The sequence below is a fragment of the Hippocampus bargibanti genome, linkage group LG01, assembly GCF_051943395.1.
Source record: "Hippocampus bargibanti isolate YZ-2025 linkage group LG01, ASM5194339v1, whole genome shotgun sequence".
Lineage (NCBI taxonomy): Eukaryota > Metazoa > Chordata > Actinopteri > Syngnathiformes > Syngnathidae > Hippocampus > Hippocampus bargibanti.
The window spans coordinates 26,303,387-26,319,059 of NC_142734.1; the positions used below are offsets into that span (position 1 = coordinate 26,303,387).

A 15,673-nucleotide genomic window follows, 5' to 3' on the forward strand; every position below is an offset into this window, starting at 1 on the left:
AAGTCTTGGGCAAGCAAACGATATGAAGACATTGAGGTGGACTCGCACCCTTAGGCCTCTCCCTTTTCAGGTTAGCGAGTGACAAAGTTGTACAAAAGTCAATCTCACCAACCTTGAAAGGTGTCATTTGACGGGGAGGGGGGTCTCCTGGTGCCGTTCGGGACTCTCTGAGGGAGGCAATTCAGGCAACCAATTTCCACTTGGCACGAGCGCGCAGCGGTTGACTGACAGCTCCCCAAAAGCTGACGAATGTCGCCATCTGTTAGCGAAACCGTGAACTGCGCCCGTTTAACCAATCAAGATGGCGGTTCGCACGTACCTGAAGCCATTTAGAGCAGTGGTCCCCAATCCTTTTCTAACTGCGGACCGGTCAATGCTTGATAATTTTACCGCGGACTGGGGGGGGGGGTATAATAACAGAAAAGACCAATCGACTCATTTAATAAATACAACAGAAATAAATACAGTAATTAATTATTGTGCACCAGTAACATTTTTTTCCCAATTTGGATGTACAAATCACAAGACACGTGAATGGTGGGAAAAAACGTTTTAAAATAATTTCTTTTTTTTTTAAATCACAGAAATGGCAATTATATCAGGGGTTTTCCCACTTTTACTTGGCAGGACAGAAAATACGAAATTCTCAGACTTGTTTACAACTAAAAAAAAGGTTTGCTGTAATAATGATAAAATTGGAGAAAGGCTTCAGCAGTCAATGTCGATGCTGAAGAGGAGGTCCTCCAAGGCCCCCAGCTTCTGATTGGCCTCCTCGATGGCACTGAAAGTCTGCACATTGCTGGCGATGTGGAAGCGGATGTCATCGATGAGGGGCACGGAATCGGTCTGGTGCCTTTTCTCCACTAGGGCGGCGTCCTCCTTTACCATCTCGGCAAACTCCTCCTTCTCCACCAGCTGGTACAAAAGGTGTGCCAGCGGGACGCAAAATGGAAGATGACAGTGAGGGAAAAGGGCTTCAATTCCAAACATCGTGACAGAGTGGCAATTTTCTGTCACGGTAAATCACAGGTGTGAAAGTCAAGACCCGGGGGCTAAATCTGGCCCGCTACATCATTATAGTCGGCCTGTGAAATTAAATCAAACTTGTGAATTTCCATGATGCTTGCTAAAGTTCAAACCAAGATTTCAAATTGTTGGATGAAAACCACAATAACCTTCATAATTTTTGACTGCTTATTCAATAATTTGTTGTGCGTTCTGTATGTAATATGTGGAGGAGATGAAACATTCTAATGGCCTCCCCAAATTCATAACGGCCCCGAGAGAGAACCGTAACTACAGTCAAACCTGGCTTTTCGACCATAATTCATTGCAGAAACCTTTATGAAAACCGATTTGTTCGAAAACCGAAACAGCACTTGTCATTATAATCAATGTAAAAATAAAAACAACTTTTTTAAAGCATATTTTACAGCATTTGCGGAGATCTTCGCCAAACACGTCTGCTTCTTAATTTAAAAAAACACTTTACTCAACAACACTAATGCGTCTGTCCCAATGAGACACGACACGAGGAAGTGACGTATAAGGAAGCGGAGGGGAGTCAAGTGGTGCATTCTGGAGCGCTCAGTTTAGGTGACAACGCATTTTCAATTGTAAACCATGGCATCAAAACCAAAGTTCTTGGTCGAAAACCGAATTGATTGAGAACGAAAACGTCCGAAAACCCAGGTTTGACTGTATTTTGTTTTTTCAGAGCGGCCCTCTCACTTTTTGGGTGAAGCAATTTTGTTCAATACGTTTGGTTTCTTCTACCGCCCTGCTTTTTATTTTTCTGTTCCTCAACCATCATGCGAAACATGACTAAGATATTTTTCTCCAATTCATTCGAATTGTCACTGAAAGGACAACCGACACACTCCGGACAAGTCGCGTCCATAATTTGTAAAATCACTTCAAATGACTTCTACTGAGCGCATTTTACAAAGATTCCACCGCATATAGATATATTTTACATTTTAAAACGCGCGCTGAATATTCATGAAGTCTTGCTTTAGAGTTGATGACGATGCCGTAGTGACGTCGCTGAGGGAACGCTCCTGACCGAGAAAGCGACGCACAGTGCATTTTGGTCCTTTGTTTCATCAGAAAACACCATGTTGATCGCGAAATTAGAAGGAAACTCCATAAATAACGCAATGGTGAATCGTTGTATGGCAGGTTTCCACAACTTCCCAGCGGACAAACCAGCCATTTTCAACGGACCAGAGCAGTATAGCGCCAGCCGAGGAGCTCCCCGGTGTGTGTGAATCCCTGCGTGGATAACCGCTGTCATCCTGCCAGCCTGACAATGGGTAGAACGTTGCCTCCAGTGATAAAAGAGAGCAATCGTCATAATAGTGGAGCAAACCTATCGGATAAACATCCAGCTGCTGGAACGAGGAGCTAACCGGAGTTAGCGATGGATAACCGCTGTCATTCATACGTAAGTTCGTAACTCTTCATCTTAAAAATTTGAACAACGCTTTGCATGTAAAACAATTAAACAATCTGCATTGATGTTGACATCTTGTAGCTTCTTATTTGTTATTCACATCCTGATATGCCACATATCAGCCAAATTGATGCTATATTGCTTATGCACGGAGCTTCATATATGCTTCATATGTCGTGTCATTCACCAGTTTCGTCGCTTTGCTTACACGGCTCGAATTGATACGGAAGGACTTCTTTAATCGATCGCAAACACTTATGCTTTCCGAAATATTTCAATCATATTCATAACTGTATGAGTGACAAGAAAGGATCCTTTTCCAAATCTGAACTCTCTGAAGCCATTGTTTTGATTCTGGAGCAAAGGAGTTTGTGAAGGAGTTTCCGAATGAGACGCACCGACTGGGGGGCGGGACTTGCTGAATCTCTCCAGTTTTGAGCTCATTCGTGGAAGTTTTGGGCAACTTTAAAGGACAACCAACACCATTTTTTGTTTCCGAAATGACATCAGAAAAAAACGTTTTATAGCATCTAAAATACCCAAAACACATAGGCTGATATTTTTAGTCAAATGAAAAACACCAATAAAAATGACTTAAAGTGTCCAAAAACGACTTCAAAATGAGACCGGAAATGGCCAGTTTCAGAAGGTCCTGCCCCCTTGTTTGTGACGTTACGCCAAGACGTCTTGCCTTGCTCGAAAATCAAAACAATGGCTTCAGATTCGTAGAAGGTGCTTTCTTGTTACTCATCCAGTTATGAATATGATTCAAATAGTTCTGAAGAGGAAAGCATAAATGTTTGCAATCGATTAAATAAGTCATCCCATATCAATTCAAGCCGTCAATGGCATCTGGACTGAAATGTAGTGTCCCAGAAAATGCACAAGATGGCGCCCAAGCTCCGTTGGAAATGGGCTGATTTGTCTGCTGGGAATTTGTCAGCGAATATCAAATAGTAGTCTTGGTGGAACACACAGCGATTCACCATCGCATCATTTATGTTTTTTTCCTTCTAATTTCGCCAACAACACGAAGTTTTCAGACCAAACAAAGTATCGCAAAATGCATTGTGTGTCGCTTTCTCGGTCAGGGGCGTTCCAAACGTGACGTTACGTGGGGATCGTCATCAACTCGAGAACAAGACTTCCTGAATATTCAGCGCGAGTCTTAAAACGTAAAATATAGCTATATGCGATGGAATCTTTGTGAAATACACTCAGTAGAAGTCATTTGAAGTGATTTTACAAATTATGGACACAACTTGTCCAGAGGTGTCGGTTGTCCTTTCAGTAATTTTTATTGGTGTTCTGCGTTTGACTAAAAATATCAGCCTGCGTGTTTTGGGTATTTTAGATGCTATAAAATGTTTTTCTGATGTCAGTTAGGAAACAAAAAAATGATGTTGGTTGTCCTTTAATGGGGAATTGAATATTCACGAATTATACCGTGATTCTGTTACATGCCAACACGCAATTTGGCAAAAATGAAGAAAAAAAGGTGGTTAGTACATCGGCTTCACGGTGCAGCATTCGGCCTTCTTGTGTGGGGTTTAGTTTTTCTATGGCGTGCAGTATATGAATATGATGCACCTGGCCCCCTACTGAAAATATGGTGACAAATAGAAGGGTCACAGTCGCCGGAAAAAAAACAATTTGGAGGGGGTTTTACGCTCACTGCACGTTGGTCTGGCTCACCCGCATCCCTTTTTGAGTACGTCTCAGTCAAATGTAGAAAAAAAACACACCCACCTGCTCAATGATTTTGGCCATGAACTCAATGCATTGATCCTCGAGTCGCGAGAGTCTGAAGAGCTTGGCCGTCTTCCACAGGCACAGGACATTGTCCTCACAAATGTTCTTGGCCAGGGTCTTTCCGCACAGCCGTTTCAGGCCCGGCAGCAGGTACACGTCGGCCACGCACAGGATCTCAAAGGCGTTCTCCTGTGTCAGCTGGGCAGCAGCAAGAAGAACCACTCGCTTTTTCAGACCGCATTGGTGTACACTCAACGGCTGCCGAGCTAAGGGCGACGCGGTAAAAACGTGTCTGGGTGTTGAAATTCTCGCTCAACCATAACATCAAGTCAAACCTGCGGGTCGTCGCTGTATATGTAGTACATGACGTGGGTGAAAATCTGATGAGAGATGTCGTGCAGCGTGATGGCCGTAGTGCTAGGCTGGGACTGAAGCCGCTCCCCCTCACTGAAGTGGTCCTCCAGCAGGGCTTTAAAGTAATCACTGCGTCCACAGAAAAATGCCTGGGGGGCGGTGGTGGGTCAAAAAAAAAAAGACATAAAAAGGTGAGGAGTGAACGCCCGGCCGGCAACGAGAGCAAGAGCTTTGCCAACCTTATGACACAAAAAGTCGTAGCCGTCCACTCGGAAGCAGACGTCGGGGTATGTGTGTAGGTGGTCCACCCGGTTGAAGGGTAGCGCCCCGAATCCAACCTGCGGAGACGCCGCAGCAAAAAGGAGGCCATTGTCTTCCGGATCTTATTTTATAATAATAATAATAATAATAATAATAATAATAATAATAATAATAATAATAATAATAATAATAATACATTTAATTTCTAAGCGCCTTTCAAAACTCTCAAGGTCACTTTACAGTCACAGGATCAGTTTCTCTGTTGGTGAGCAGTGGCAGCTACACACGCCAGCGTTCACTAAACCTGCAACTAACTCAGATAGAAAGCTAGCCAATAGATAGTTAATAGCTAGCCAGCTAGATGGCTCGCCAGATAGCCAGCTAGATAGCTAATGTATAGCAAACAGATAGCTAGCTAGGTAACTAGCTGAATAGCAAATAGCTAGCTATGGTAGCTAGATAGCTGGATAGCCAGATGAATAAAAAGAAGTGAAGAGAGGAAACAAGACCTTATTTCATCCTACTTTACCTAATCCGACCTGATTTTAGCTCATCTTATTTTATCCTATTTTACCTTATCCTGTTTTACCATATCCAATCTTCTTATTTTATCCATTACACTATTGTGTTTTATCATATCCTATCCTCGTATCTTATTTTATGTAATCCTACGTAATTTTTGCTAATCTTAATTTTTTACCTAATCCTACTTTACCATATTTTACCTTTATCCTGTCTTACATTATCCTCTTTTTATCTTATCTTATTTTATCGGATATCTATCTTATTAGCCTTTATTAGTCGCGCAGTGGAGAAATTTACAAAAGGCCATGTTGCATTGCATCTTATCTGATCATGCCTTATTCTATTTTACATTATCTTAACTAATCCTACCTTACCCCCTTCCCGTATTCTGTCATATCTTATTTTACCTTCTCCTATCTTATTTTAAATGCCCCCCTCAACCCAATCCTTACTCTGAGCTGAGGGGGCAGTGCGCCATCTGCCAACTGGGCCATGTCCTCCTGGAGTTGGCAGCTATGAGGCTCTAAACTGAGAACCTTGACACAGATGCCAGGCTTGTTAGACACTGCAGAGCCCAAAAAAGAGGAACGAAATGACGGTGGAGCTCTGGAGGGAAAACACAAAAAAACGCTGCGCCATGGCGTGCTATCATACCGAATTCGTACACTCGTCTGCATTTCAGCTGCAGCTCCTCAATGAGGTCCGTCATTTTGCACTGCTTGGCAAGCCGCCTGCAGTCATCCACCAGGCTCACGTCAATATCGACACGTCCTGGAAGATCAGAGCGTCATTTAGGGAGGGGTATGTGGGCACCATCATCCATTCGGTGATCTATGAGATCGCACACTGACCAATACCTACTTTTCGATTCTAACCACCCTCTACAACACAAACTAGGAGTCATCAGAACCCTCCAGCAAATGGCTAAACTAATACCAACAAGCGTCTAAGGTAGAGAAAAGGAGTCAAAACATATCAGGAGAACACTCACAAACTGTGGGTACCCTCAGTGGTCTTTTGACAAATGTCAAAAGGAAAGAATAGGGAATGAAACCAAAACTTCTGAAGATACTAAAAGGAGAGGAGTAGCATTACCTTACATTGCAGGAGTTTCTGAAAAACTACAAAGAGTACTTTGGCAACACAAAATTCCTACTTATTTCAAACCGATAAACACTTTAGGGAAAAAATTAGTGCATCCAAAAGATAGCCTGCCGAATGAATAACAAAGTAATGTAGTTTATTCAATACATTGTAAGAAAGAAAATTGTAAAGAGCAATACATTGGGGAGACTAAACAAATTCTCAAAAAAAGACTTTATCAACGTCGCAGGGATAATACTAGTGGGCCTCAATCGGCAGTACATATGCAGCTAAAAGCCAGCAACCACTCATTTGATGACAATGGGTTAAAATCTTAGCGTAAGAAAATAGATGGTTTGAAAGGGGAGTAAAAGAAGGTACAGTAAAGTCTCGTTATATCGATATCGGATATATCGATAGTCCCGATTATATCGATATTATTTCTATGCACGCACGGAGAAAATTACATGCAAACAGGGTCGGATATATCGATAGTCCCGGTTATATCGATATTTTTTCGGACTCCCTTGAATATCGATATAACGAGACTTTACTGTATTTTCATAAAACAGCGAAATCCTTCACTTAACCGCCATGGTGGGGTGAGGTTCAATTTGGATCGTTTGTACAACAGACTGCTTAGGCAACAAAGGCTTAGTTATGCTGATGAGGTGATACCAGAGCAAATGGGGCAATCAGGCCAGTCGTAGACCACATACTCAGGCAGGACAATAGAAGTAATCAGTCAGGGCAATTGAAGTAATCAGTGGAGCCGCAGGGAGTAGTCCTCTTTAGACTTTAGTTTGCTGACGAAGCATCTTGGATAAGAGGCGAAACGTCCGACACCTTCAAAGAAGTACAGATGACGGCTGAAGAAACCTTTTCATCGATCTATGAGATGGTTTCCAATGTGATGGAATTTACTGTTTTGAAACAAAGGGGGACGACGAGTGTGCAGTTTCAAAAAACAACAAGGCGTCAAGCTACGTGATATGCCAACTCCTCGGGCAGGGCAATGTGATTGCTCTCATCTGTTTTCTGATCCGCTTTATCCTCACAAGGGTCACGGGGGTGCCCTGCCATTGGCTCAGGGTGCCGACTGCTTGAAGACAGCTGGGATAGGCTCCATCCCACGAGACCAGAGTGAGGATAAAGCAGCTCGGAATTAATATATAGACCATTAAAGGTTGTCTTTGTCTTTTCCTGTCTTGTTTTGTCTTGGTCTTGGTCCTGATCTTGGTCCTGGCTCTTGTCTTGGTCCTGGTCCTTGATCTTATCTTGTTTTGTCTTGGCCTTGGTCCTGGTCTTGGTCCAGGGTCTTGTCTTGGTCCTGGTCCCGGGTCTTGTCTTGTCTTTATCTTAGGTCTTGTCTTGTTCTTGGTCTTGGTCCTGGGTCTTGCCTTGTCTTGGTCTTGTTGAATGACTCTGGAATTATCTTTGTTGTCAGGATTAAAGTGGCTATTTTGAAGCAACGAGAAGAATGGTCAGCGGCCCGTGAACAACTCGTGCTTGTCGCAACTAATCTGTGACCTGTGAAAAAAAAGGTTTTTGAGAATCAGTCATGGTCAAATATCCTCACCCGTATATAAATACTGCAGAATGGCTCCAAAAGCCGCAGGGTTGATCTGCAAGTGGGTACAAAGACGAGGCATTATTTCATCGCTTGGCAAGGCAGGCAGGCACGTTGCGGCCACGACTTCATCGAGTGGACCCACCAGAGGATGTTTGAGGTGGATCAAGCTTTTGTTTTTCCATTTGGTTGCGAACATTTCGGTAAAGTACTCCGACAGGGCGGCAAGCACACAACGGTGAGCTGGGAACATTTGCCCATGAACCGCAAAGGTGATGTCGCTATGCAGTCCATGCTCCAGCAGTCTGAGGAGAGAACAAACGTTTGAGCCAAGACAATATTCGTCCCACCAGGGAGGGAGGCTTCACATTGAAAATACAGTCAAACCTCAGGTTTTTACTATAATCCATTCCAGAAAACTGTTCGAAAACCGATTTGTTCAAAAACCAAAATAGCACTTTCTATTATAATCAATGTAAAATGATTTAATCAAACAAAACAACTTTTTTGAAGCACTTCTTAATGATTTTACAGCATTTGTGGAGAACTCAGCCAAACATGTCTGATTCTTAGTAAAAAAAATAATAATAGTAATACAGTGATACTTCGGCTTACAAACGCTTTAGCTGACAAACTTTTCGCTTTACGAACGTTAAATTTGCGAGAATATAATCTTGGCAGACAAACTATTTTTCGGGAGACAGACAGAGCGCCACAATGAGTGATGTGTCGTTCGCGAGCGAGCCTGTTCCCTGAAGTGAACGAAGAGAGCCGAGCTGAAAATGGCAGCCGACTTTTTTTGTCTTCTATTCCCCGCCCCCAGTCTTCGGTTAAAGCCGCATGTGATTGGTCAAGATCCGTGGTAGAGGAGGGAGGGGACACACGGACGCATGCAGCAGTGAGCAGGGGGAGGGGTTACAGAAACAGAAACGCACACACACGAAAGGGAGACGACAGACTTGAAACAAAAAACAAAAGTGACAAAAAAATGATGTGAAATGGTGAGAAAATGGATAGAAAACAGTGAAATTTGGACTTGTTTCAACTTTATTGATAGTTCAAAGGCAGAGTGTTGACTGCAAGATTAAAATATCCCATCAATCAGGCTCCACAAATAACCCGCACAAGCCATCTGTACAATTTGAAGAGAGAATACAAGCAAGGGAACCAGCTATTAATGAAGTTTCTAGTGTGTCTGCCTGCAACTGTTGCTGTTGCAATATCACAACTTCTATGATGTACAACCCAGAGCTCCTTGAGACACTTTATGCAAAAAGCTATCCATTCCATCAAGCCATCAACGACCATCAAAAAGGTAAATAAAATGACTTTATTCTATAGTACAGTTTATTTCTTGAATTACAATACCATAGCACATTTATTATACAAAAAATAAGGTCTATTTTGTGTAGTTTTAAAACCGACACCATTGTTTTGTTTCCTAACTGACATCAGAAAAAAGGTTTATAGCATCTAAAATACCCAAAACACGCAGGCTGATATTTTTAGTCGAATGCATAACACCAATAAAAATGAGTTAGTGTCCCAAAACTATTTCAAAATGACCTCGGAGATGGCCAGTTTCAGAAAGTCCCGCCCCTTTGTTCGTGACGTCACGCGAGGACGTCTTGCCTTGCTTTAGAATCAAAACAATGGCTTCAGATTCGGAGAAGATGCTTTCGTGTTACTCATCCAGTTATGAATATGATTCAAATAGCTGTGAAGAGGAAAGCATAATTTTTTGCAATCGATTAAAGAAGTCCTTCCATATCAATTCGATCCGTCAGGACTCCAATGTAGTGTCCCAGAAAATGCAAAAGATGGCACCCAAGCTCCGTTGGAAATGGACTGATTTGTCTGCTGGGAATTTGTGCCAGCGAATATCAAATAGTAGTCTTGGTGCAACACACAACGATTCACCATCACGTTATTTATGTGTTTTCCTTGTAATTTCGCCATCAACACGGATCAACACGAAGTTTTCAGACCAAACAAAGTACCCAAAATGCATTGTGTGTAGCTTTCTCGGTCAGGGGCGTTCCTGACGTGACTTCACGTCAGGAATCGTCACCAACTCAAAAACAAGACTTCCTGAATATTCAGCACGGGTCTTAAAACGTAAAATATAGCTATATGCGGTGGAATCTTTGTAAAATACGCTCAGTAGAAGTCATTTTAAGTGATTTTACAAATTATGGACACAACTTGCCCTTAGGCTTTAAGGCTTATTTAGTCGAAAATTATGTTTTAGGGGGACCTGGGAACGGATTATTCTCATTTTAATGTTTCCTATGGGAAATTAATGTTTGGAATACACACTTTTCGCCTTACACACACTTTCTGGGAACCAATTAAGTTCGTAAGCCAAGGTATCACTGTATTCAACAACACCAATGCGTAAGTCACAATGAGAAACAACATGAGGAAGTAACATATAAGCTTAGGGGAGTCGAGTAGGTCATTCAGGTGGGCTCAGTTTGGCCGAAAACATAGTTTTCGGTTGTAAAGCGAGACATAAAAAAAAAGTCGAAAACCGAATTGGTCGAGAACTGAGACGTTCGAAAACCCAAGTTTGACTGTAAATGCAAACTGACTGACTCTCAAAAACAAAAGGCAAAATGAAAAACTCTTCCAACCTCGCTAATGTGCAAAGCACGCTTACTAAATCGGCGTCGCATCATTCCGTACAGCGTCAAATTTCAGACAAAAGGGTACATTTGACAGTAAGCGACTGGAAGGTCAAAGCTTACAAGTGCAGAAAGTAGTTAAAATCGTCCCGCTTCATGGCGCGAACACCGACACACTTGTATTCTTTGAGTAGCCGTCGGATGGAATCGTTTAGCGAGCCGTACAGGCATCGCTCGCCATCAAACGTGTTGGCCTCGCATTTGGCACCTACAAAATAAGAAGTAGAAAAGAGGACAGCATTCTGAAATGCAAGGTCACGTCCCTCTCCACAAAAACCCACGGTGGGTAGTAGCGGCTGACAGTCGGCCCTTACCACTTGCCAGCAAGTACTGGACAAGCTCCTCGTGGCCGCAGAGACACGCGTAATATCTGGCAGACAAGACAAGTCGGGTCGGATAGGCGAAATCGTCAATTGTACTTTTACGTGAACCCCGAAAAATGCTACTCACAAGGGGCTGCTGTCCCAATTGTCTTTTACATTGAGGTCCACGTCTCGCTGTTCAATAAGAAATCTAGGAGACACAAAACCAGTGGCTTACAAGAAGAATAATCAGAAAGTACGGGTAATATGACGTGCCAACCAAATACAATGACAAATAGCTCTCAAAAAGACCACAGCAAAATATCCGACGTTTAAAAAAATTGTAGTCGGGGTGCGGCAGTCACGTGGTGACAAATAATAGCGTGGAGGAGGGTGGGGGGAGGGGTGTTAGCCCTGATACATAGGACCGGCCCTTCCGGAAAATGGACATTCCCAAAGGCCTGGCCACCCCGAGTTGTGGGTGTTTGAAAAACTCTAAATGCTTTCAAGCTGGAATATTCTGGAGCTGGTATTCAATGTTAGCAAAGAAATGAGTGTTTTTTTTTCATTGTTCATTTTTATTTCTTTATGTACCATATTTTCTGGTGTATAAGGTGCCACCCCAACGAATGGTGTATTTTCAAACTGTTTCCATATAAAGGCGCACCAGACAGTAAGGCGCACCTTCAGTGAATGAAAAACCTGTTCCAAATCTAATATATAAATAGTTTGATTTTTTTCTATATGTACCATATTTTCTGGTGTACAAGTCACACTGGCGTATAAGGCGCACCCCCCACAAATTGTGTATTTTCAAACCTTTTCCATAAATGTGAATAAAAAAATGGTATGGTAAATGGTAAAAAATGGTCTATGAATTAAAAAACGTTTCCAAATATAATATAGAAATATAGAAAAGTTACCCAAATATTAAGCACAACGCATTATAAGGCCCCTACAGTGGAGGCTGGGGTTACGCACTACTTCTTCTACATTAGGGGGCAGGGGGCGGGGGGGTCAGTGGCTGCTGACAGTAGTTGCGAGACCTGTTGTGGCTCAATATGACTTCAACTATAAGGTGCACCGGTGTGGCAGGGTCACTTTTCAAGAAAATCAAGGCTTTTTGGGTGCGCCTTTGACACCGAGAAATACGGTAATTAAAAATTTGGATATTAGCTCGATCAAGTTGTCAAAACTGACAATTATACACCAGTCAAGTAGCTTGACACCTTCACAACCCATCTAGCCCAGTGTTCCATTGTCATAATAGAATCGAGCTCAGAATTGTTCATACCCAGGCGGGATTGGTCGGACAAATGACATTCTTTAGGAGGCACAACCCAAATGGATGGACCCCCTTTTTATGCGGAGAAACGCAAAAAATGTCGATTTCTCTTCAATCATTTTTGCTTTCCAAATTCCCAAATCGGACCTCTCAATTCAAAGGTGCGTCCAAGTCAGTGACGTGCAGTCAGGGGAGGCAGGTAAGGGCGTGCCTCACCTGTCATCATGTAAATATCAAATGAAAAAAATAAATTAAAAGTTATATTTATTGAGTGATTTGTACTTTAAAGTTCTTTTCCATTTGACTTCACCATTTTTTAATTTTTTTTTCAAAATCGCTGAATTTTCACATTTACCGTTCAAATACTAAGTACAGCCGAGCGGTGAGGCAGCAGCCGGCTGAGCCTCACCATAGATTGCGCAATGACTATGCTAACTGTGCTGGGTTGCTCTGCAGTGGGATCGTATTGCATATCGCTATTAAAGTGTTCAAACACTTTTAGTATATGAACTCAATTTCTACAGTTTAGCTGGTGTATATAATGTAGTCACTTTACATTATAAACACTGTACTACAATGTTTATTTTATTTTTATCAAAACTGTGCATAGGTGAGGCACACAGTTCTCCTGCCTCATGACAGGGGGCCCTGGTGATTACAGAGATTCGTCTTGCGCCTCCTCAGCTGCAGAATAATAGAATTAATGAGAGAAAGCAATGGGAAACAGCAAGTTAAGTGCAACCATCCAGTCATTTTTTCGTGTTGCTTGGCCTTATTTTCAGAATGGAGTATTACATATCCAAATTGAAAGAAAGACTTTTAAGACTGAAGAAAGATAAGGAAGGCTTCGACAAAGAAGGTATAGATGCCTTTCTTCAGAAGGAGCGGCGCATGGACTTCATTTATTAGTAAAGGTAACACGATAATTTTTAAATTATTTTTATTCTATGCTACAGTTTATATAAAGAATGCTGACATGACATTTTAAACAAAACACATTCACTGTTGCCAATCCAATGGTGAATAAGCGACTACATATGTTTGTAAAGCTGACTGTGATGACGTCAGTGCCTCACCAGCCATGAACCTCACCGCACGTCACTGGTCAAAGTGCATCTTCCCGAGTATGAATACGGAAATCCCACCTTGCACGAATGCAGCGTGAGGTGTCCCGAAATGTTTTACTGCATTTGTACTGCGTTATTTTGCATAATGCCACACATCTGGATCAGTTGTAGAGTGTCGTGTTGTCAAATCACCCACGCCAGTCATCTACGAGTGTCGCATGAGCAAACGGAGGCGATAGAGCTTCGGTTATCAACAAGCTCATCTTGGCTAACAGCAGCACACATCGAGTCGTCAAGTCCGACCAGCAGCTCAAAACGCATTAGGTATCAAGTTTAATAAGAGCAAGAGTTCGAAAAAATCGGTCGACTGTAGGTGGACGCTGGTCAACGGTGTTTACCTGACTCTACAAATGTCGCCCTTTCTGCAACTACTATACAAATCGTGGCCGTCCATGATCCCCTCGGTGTTTTGGATCCTCTGAAATGCATTGAGTCGGCCTGTCTGCCGGATAGGTAGGCAAAAGGGGGTGATCTTTGAGAGATTGTTCTCACGGAAGTTGCTGAGCAGGGTCGAGATTGACACTGCGTTGTTGACAAGAGCTTTTTTTCCTGCTCTGCAATGTTTTGCTGGGAGGGAAGGCGTTCTGGAGTCACGTGACGTCCCGGCGTTGCCTTCACGTCGTCAGGAAAGGCGACGAAAACACTCGCCAATGTCATGTATATGCCGCGAAGAAATGTTGTTATGAATACCTGTATATATCCATCCATCCATTTTCCGTACCGCTTATTCCTCATTAGGGAGCGGGGGGTGCTGCAGCCTATCTCAGCTGTCTTCGGGCACGAGGGGGGGATTCCCTGAATTGGTTGCAAGCCAATCGCAGGGCACACAAAGACGTACAACAGTCACTCTCACACTCACGCCTAGGGACAATTTGGAGTGGTCAATCTGCCTGCCATGCATGTTTTTGGAGTGTGGGAGGAAACCGGAGGACTCGGGGAAAACCCACGCGGGCCCGGGGAGAACATGCAAACTCCACACAGGGAAGCCGGCTGTTCTAACCACTCGACTACCGGCCCGCCCACCTGTATATATTATACAGTATAATATTGTGCGATTCTGTACAAAGTATTCAACGTGTTTGATTTCGTTGGTTGAATTTTTATAGTAATATTTTCGTAAAGTATTCTAAAGTTGTGCAACACGCAAACGGTGTTCAGGGTCTTCTGAAATGCTTTGTGTACTGCAATGTACTGTACGTACTACGTTTTTTTTGTGTGGAGTTTTGCATGTTCCCCCCTTTTCTCCCGGTTCTCCGGTTTCCTCTGACATTCAAAAAACATGCATGGCAGGCTGATGGAACGCTTGAAATTGCCCCTCGGCGTGAATGTGAGTATGAATGAGTGTTTCTCTCTGTGTGCCCTGCAATTTACTGGCAATTGGTTCAGGGTGTCCCCCATCTACTGCCAGAGGACAGCTGGGATAGGGTCCAGCAATCCCCGCCACCTTGTTGAGGATAAACGGATTGGAAAGTGAATGAATATATGTACTGAAAAGGTACAGAACCCTCATCTATGGTCACGAGCTATGGGTTGTGTCCGAAAGAACGAGATCCCGGATGCAAGCGGCCGAAATGAGCTTTCTCCGTCGGGTGTCCGGGCTCTCCCTTAGAGATAAGGTGAGAAGCTCGGTCATCCGGGAGGGGCTCAAAGTCGAGCCGCTTCTCCTCCACATCGAGAGGAGCCAGATGAGGTGGCTCGGGCATCTGATTAGGATGCCCCCGGGACGTCTCCCTCGCGAGGTGTTCCGGGCATGTCCCACTGGCAGGAGACCCCGGGGACGACCCAGAACACGCTGGAGAGACTATGTCTCCCAGCTGGCATGGGAACGCCTCGGGATCTGCCAGGACGAGCTGGAAGAAGTGGCTGGGGAGAGGGAAGTCTGGGCTTCCCTACTGAAGCTGCTGCCCCCGCGACCCGACCCCGGATAAGCGGCAGAAGATGGATGGATGGAGGTACAGAATTGTTAAGTGGATGAAATGAAATTGTGAGTTTATGGAATTGTTCTATGAACTGAAGGGTGGCAATAAATACATTTGTTTTGGCCAGCAGGAGCCACCTTGTGGAGGTTGTCCGATGAATGTGATGCGCCATATTCAACATGTCTAATAAACTAATCAACTAACACCCAGTATTCAAAGCGGTTGTCGTAAATAAGCAGACTAAAAAAGAAAAAAAAATACGGGCTGCCCCGTGTGAGGCTCGAACTCACGACCTTCAGATTATGAGACTGACGCGCTGCCTACTGCGCCAACGAGGCCCGCTATTCACGTTA

General features: G+C 43.4%; 1 protein-coding gene, 1 long non-coding RNA gene and 1 other non-coding gene across 3 annotated transcripts in view; 1 reads left to right on the top strand and 2 right to left on the bottom strand.

The window, feature by feature from the left end:
- Positions 1–15,673, top strand: part of LOC148903614 (uncharacterized) — a 34,656-nt gene that overhangs the window by 12,011 nt on the left and 6,972 nt on the right. The window contains exon 2 of the long non-coding RNA XR_016116198.1: positions 2,182–2,446. This is a non-coding gene — a long non-coding RNA (uncharacterized LOC148903614). The remainder of the gene's footprint in view (positions 1–2,181; positions 2,447–15,673) is intronic.
- On the bottom strand, positions 536–13,999 carry abtb1 (ankyrin repeat and BTB domain containing 1). The gene is made up of 12 exons (XM_089005872.1): positions 13,740–13,999; positions 11,138–11,200; positions 11,002–11,057; positions 10,751–10,895; positions 8,146–8,305; positions 8,010–8,055; positions 6,002–6,118; positions 5,800–5,912; positions 4,801–4,899; positions 4,543–4,710; positions 4,205–4,405; positions 536–915 (listed from the first exon to the last, which is right to left on the bottom strand). Exons 1-12 carry the CDS (start codon positions 13,793–13,795, stop codon positions 709–711), a joined length of 1,431 nt encoding a protein of 476 aa, XP_088861998.1. The 5' UTR covers positions 13,796–13,999; the 3' UTR covers positions 536–708.
- On the bottom strand, positions 15,586–15,658 carry trnam-cau (transfer RNA methionine (anticodon CAU)). The gene has a single exon. It is a non-coding gene; the product is annotated as a tRNA-Met (tRNA).

Bases quoted from the DNA above. Each gene is read 5' to 3' on its own strand.
- abtb1 (XM_089005872.1), bottom strand. From the start codon at position 13,795: ATGGACGGCCACGATTTGTATAGTAGTTGCAGAAAGGGCGACATTTGT. The intron at 11,201-13,739 runs GTAAACACCGTT...TGTGTCTCCTAG, and splicing joins GGCGACATTTGTAGAGTCAG to ATTTCTTATTGAACAGCGAG. The intron at 5,913-6,001 runs GTATGATAGCAC...TGGGCTCTGCAG, and splicing joins CAGACGAGTGTACGAATTCG to TGTCTAACAAGCCTGGCATC.